Below are 5,142 nucleotides of genomic sequence, written 5' to 3' on the forward strand. Positions count from 1 at the left end.
AGCCAATCATCAGTCATTTATGTAAGTGCTGTGCTTGTTGAGTGTCCTTCCCTATAAGCGTGCTGAAAGTCTGTCGTCAATTTGTTTACTGTGAAAGAGCATTATATCTGGTCAAACACMATTTTTTCCAGAAGTTTACTAAGGGTTGGTAACAGGCTGATTGGTCGGCTATTGGAGCCAGTTAAGGGGGCTTTACTATTCTTGGGTAGCGGAATGACTTTAGCTTCCCTCCAGKCCTGAGGGCACACAYTTTCTAGTAGGCTTAAATTGAAGATGTGACAAATAGGAGTGGCAATATTGCCTGCTATTATCCTCAGTCATTTTCCATCCAGATTGTCAGACCCCGGTGGCTTATGGACCCTTATGKAGCACTTATGGACCTGAGATGGGAAAGGAAAGGGGGATACCTAGTCAGTTGTACAACTGAATGCATTCAACTGAAATGTGTCTTCCGCATTTAACCCAACCCCTCTGAATCAGACACCAGCACCTGGTGTACTACATCACCTTCCAATGTAGCAGAGAGAGCAAGCACAAGAGAGAGAGAGAGAGAAGAGAACGAGAGAGAGAGAGAGACCTTATTAGAGGTTTATAGAATGACCCAATACCATGAGTGTGGCTTTTCTTTGTGTATGTTTGCGTGAGTAGTGATCAAAGTAATGACTGACTGGTAAATTAAGAAATTAATGGCACAATACATCATTGTAGAAATGTATTGCATTTATACTGGTTTTGTAAAGTAAACATCACATGCATTTTTATACTTGTTTTGTACGGTATATCACAGTAAACAATAATACAGATAATAAAATAATTTTATCCCAGCATAAGGAATACTTCAACGTAACTAGAATGTACATTACACTACTCAATCAGCGCAGTTAGAGTCATTCAACAGCACAGTAAATGGTTTACCAACTACTGATTGTGAAGGTCACAAACAGAAGCACAACTGAAATGTTGAATGATTTCACAGTTCAAAGATTGCGGTCGGCAATAGTGATACAGTAATGATGCTTACGTGGAAGATTCAGTAAATATTACTGATAACATTTATATGGAGTTCCATCAAAGTCACTTTTGAAACGGGACTCCTCCTAAAATGGCCTTTTCGCCAATGCTACCTTTCTGAGGCTAACAAAAACCTCTCTGTATCAACTTAAAAAATACATTACAACAATACATCGCAGCGTATTTAAATCCCACTGAGTACGGACGTCAATTCAACGTCTATTCCACGTTGGTTCAACGTAATTTCATTGAAATGATGTGGAAACAATGTTGATTCAACCAGTGTGTGCCCAGTGGGATCATTGTGGCTTAAATTCTTAAATATACAAAATATACAATTCACATTATGGAGAAAGTAGATCAGTGGAGTCTGTCTTACTGAGTTTTCAGTTTATATCTAAAGTCAATATCATAGGTGGGCTGCAGGATCCCCAGGCCTGCACGTGACTGGTCGAGAGGAGGCACTTTAACAGCTGAGTCTAGGAGCTCCATGTCGAAGTAGGAGAGTACCAGCGCTAGGAACTGCTTGATCTCATGCACTGCGAAGAAGCGCCCGGGGCACTTGGTCACCCCAGAGCCGAAAGGCATGTAAAAGTACCGCAGTTTGCGCCCCTCCCTGTAGAACGTYGTCTTCTCTTGGCCACTGTCATCCAGATATCTGTCGTATTTGTAGGTCTGCGGATTGACAGGTAGAGGAGTATTAGAAAAATCAAGTAAAACTTGCCCTAGTTAAGAGGCCTCCATACTAGACCCCCTTCACCTTTAAAAGAAAGAGCCTGAGCATCACTCACCAAGGGGTCCTCGTAAATTTCGGGGTCAAAGTGGAGCATCTGGGGGTAGAGGGCGATGACGTCATCTTTGCGGATGCGGTACGACTCCTGGTTGTCAAGGTGAAGCAGGAAGTCCTCTTTAGCCACTCGGACGTTCATTGAAGCACTTGACAGACGCATGGCCTCCTTAATGATGCTGTCTGTAGGGCAAGAAGACRTTACTTTTGATAATCACATATTGAATGGACAACTAGACTTTGGTATCAAACATGGTTTAGTTACAATATTTATTAAATAATTTTGGCTTTATTTCACCAGGTGTATTGCAACTTTCCCTTACCTATTACAGGCATGTTGTCCAGGTCCTCCCGGGAGAGAGTGAGTTGTGGTTTGCTGTGGTCGACACGCTGACCTGAACTCTCCAGAATCTTCTTCACCTCCTCATTGGCTGCCTTCATAGCCTCTGGACTCCTGAAGACACAAGACAAGATAGGGTCAATAAAACCATCAAGTTCAGACTATACAGACTGATTAATCACAATATTCTCAACGTGCACTTTGGTAGAGGAGGATATGGTCATTCTATGCAGCTCTATGACATAAAGGGAATGCTATGTTTCTCCAACTGTATTTAATAAGTGGTTCTTGACACCTCTGTTATCGAAGAGTTACTTTGAGCCAGTGCTAAGCCGCAGTCAGAGCATTGTTGAGAAGGCGATGTACTGTACAGGACTGTTACAAAAGACATTACTCTGGCCTAAACTCCACCACAATGAGCACAGCAGAATGTGCGTGTAGACCTAGAGAATCTGCCAGGACTGAATGGGATGCGTGAGATCCGAGGAGCATTAGTTCCGCTTTTTGTTGTTGTTGTAACTTGTTATTTGGATGCATCAGGATTGGGTGAAGCCGGTGGGGGTGTTCAACACATATGAACACAGAAGTTACTCACGCAGTTGACCACATTACGCAAGATTTTACTTCTGGGTTAACAGACTAAACTCTTTGTAACACTTTCTGGCCTACCTAGTCTGGCCTGACTAGTYTCACATGGAGTGAGCTTAGCCAAACGTATGACACAAGTCTATAGAAGAGACATTAAGGATGGGAATGAGACTAAGCCCTACATACCTGATCATGTAAAGCAGGCTCCAGAAAGTAGCAGGCAGTGTGTTGGCCTGCGAGGCCCACAGCAGTGCCACATGGGTGCGGGCCTTGCTCAGGTCATTGAAGGTGGACAGCGTGTCGTTTAGAAGCATGCGCAATGAGATCAGGTCTGATATGTTCTGGCGTTTGCTTAAGTTCTCGGCCAGCATGGTCTTAGCCAGGTTCTCCCTGGCAGAGTAGGCGCTCTTGAACACGTGGATGGGCAAGCCGGCTACCAGAGCCGGGAAGATCTTGTCGAACTCCTTGAAGTTCTCTAGAGCATTAAGCACCAACGCCTTCTGGGCCTCCTGGCGCGCAGCATTCTTGTTGTTTCCCAGATCCTTGCCGAAGAGCGTCAGGTAGCCTGACTCGAACATGACCTTGTAGCAGAAGGCAAAGATGCCGTCCACGTCCCAGCGGTCCTTGCTGGGGCTGAGGGTGTCGGATTGCAGCATGACTGACTGTAGGTTCTCCATCATGGTCTCGATGAGTGAGGGGAGGGCTTCGCCCTGCAGGGTCTTCAAGAAGGTCTGGTGGAGGTTCTCTGTGGTGTAGCCGTGTCTGGGGTCCATGCTGTCATGGCCGAACGCCTGGGGGGAGACGGAGAGAGGTTTAAAATTATACTCTTGAAAGTCTGGATTGACAGACATAGATCTATGAACTCATTATCACCAAATGTTTAGTTGAACAATTCATAGGTAGGTTTGTCCTTACCTTGACCGAGGTAGAGAAGTGGAACTTCTTCCAGTCCAGATGCCTGCCTTGGCGGATGACGGCATGGTAGGAGAAAGGGTCGCACAGGAAGTGAAAGTATTTTCCAGCAATCTTGCAAGTGAAGATGTGGCCAAATTTCTTCTGTCGGCTCCGGAGAAACTCCAGGGGGTTTGCTCCAAACTGGAGGGCACAGCCGAGGTACGGGATCAAACCATTCTCCACCGGAGGCTCACCTGGTTGTCTGGAAGAGCAACAACACTCATGTAACATAATAACAACGAGAAAGCAATGCCSAAGCAAGCCAACAGAGATAGCTGTACATATGAAACACAAAGGTGATGTTTAGACATACAGTAAGAGATGTTAAAACACTTGACTTAAACAGCAAGAAAGTAACCCAAACAACAACACAGTAATGCATAAATAGGTGGGTGCTAAAACAAGATGTACTCAAACTACGAGGTCAATTCAAACAACGTTGAAAGTAATGAATCATATCCAGCAGAGTGAAACCCAATGACACTGCAGCAATCTAAGAATAACAATACTACTTATACATAACCATCTGGTTTTAAAGTACCACATGTCAAATACGTTGAATTATCTCCGGCTTTTTTGAAATGTGAACAACACTAAAGTCTCAACAAAAATGAAGAACCTGCCAAAGTGAACAAAACTTGAAAGCAATCTGAGTTTTAAGAGCAATGACAGGTGACACAAATGAAACCTCCAAGAAAGAAAACAATTAAAAGTCAGCTGCTCTTTAGTTTTCTTAAAAGAAATAGAACTACATAACCCACAGTCCACATCTCCCAAATCCTTACATTACTATTATTACAATGAGTTCCATTACATGATGTTATTGTCTACATTCCACATTTGATTTCTTATCTTTTAACATTTTACATGTAAAGGCAATTTACTATACAATGCATGTGTCTCTGTTTACCTCTTGCGGATCCCCAGAGCAAGCCACAGACAGCAGCAAAAACCAATCACCACTGCCCAAATCAAAGATATGGTGATGATCATGGTTGCTAAAGATGCTCCAAAAGGCTAGTGGCAAATGCCAGTGCAGAGAAAAGATCACAAGCTGCCTTAGAGAGGTCTAATGGTCAGGCTCAGTGTAGACTCCCTAGCAGAGAGAACACAGCTAGCTGACAGTAGAGGTTCTGGAGACTGAGTTTGTGGCATCCTTAGGTCTGAGGCAGCTATTTATATGGTGCYCCACACAAGACACGGGATGGGAGATGAAGCAATAAAGCAGTGGCGATGAATGATTGGCAGGTGCAGCCAAGACACCGCCTTCCTGTTTTTGTTACATGTATATAACCTGTTACACTAGATGTCTCCAGGAAATCTATGGAAGTGTGTGTGTACAATGGCCTTGACTGTAGTCCACACTACCTGAAGGACAGCAGACTGTATCTGATAGCACCACTGGGTTGGCAAATAGCTTTCAAGGTCTTTGACGCTTCTGTGTGTGTGTCTGTCTCTCTCT

General features: G+C 44.0%; 1 protein-coding gene across 1 annotated transcript; it reads right to left on the reverse strand.

Annotated features, from left to right (window-relative positions):
* Positions 1–986: 986 nt before the first annotated feature.
* LOC111979725 (cytochrome P450 7A1) lies at positions 987–4,830 on the reverse strand. Its single transcript, XM_024010413.2, has 6 exons — positions 4,591–4,830; positions 3,642–3,882; positions 2,913–3,517; positions 2,122–2,252; positions 1,803–1,981; positions 987–1,686 (listed from the first exon to the last, which is right to left on the reverse strand). Exons 1-6 carry the CDS (start codon positions 4,671–4,673, stop codon positions 1,387–1,389), a joined length of 1,539 nt encoding a protein of 512 aa, XP_023866181.1. The 5' UTR covers positions 4,674–4,830; the 3' UTR covers positions 987–1,386.
* Positions 4,831–5,142: the final 312 nt, after the last annotated feature.

This window comes from Salvelinus sp. IW2-2015, linkage group LG19 (genome assembly GCF_002910315.2).
Source record: "Salvelinus sp. IW2-2015 linkage group LG19, ASM291031v2, whole genome shotgun sequence".
NCBI classification, from domain to species: Eukaryota; Metazoa; Chordata; class Actinopteri; order Salmoniformes; family Salmonidae; genus Salvelinus; species Salvelinus sp. IW2-2015.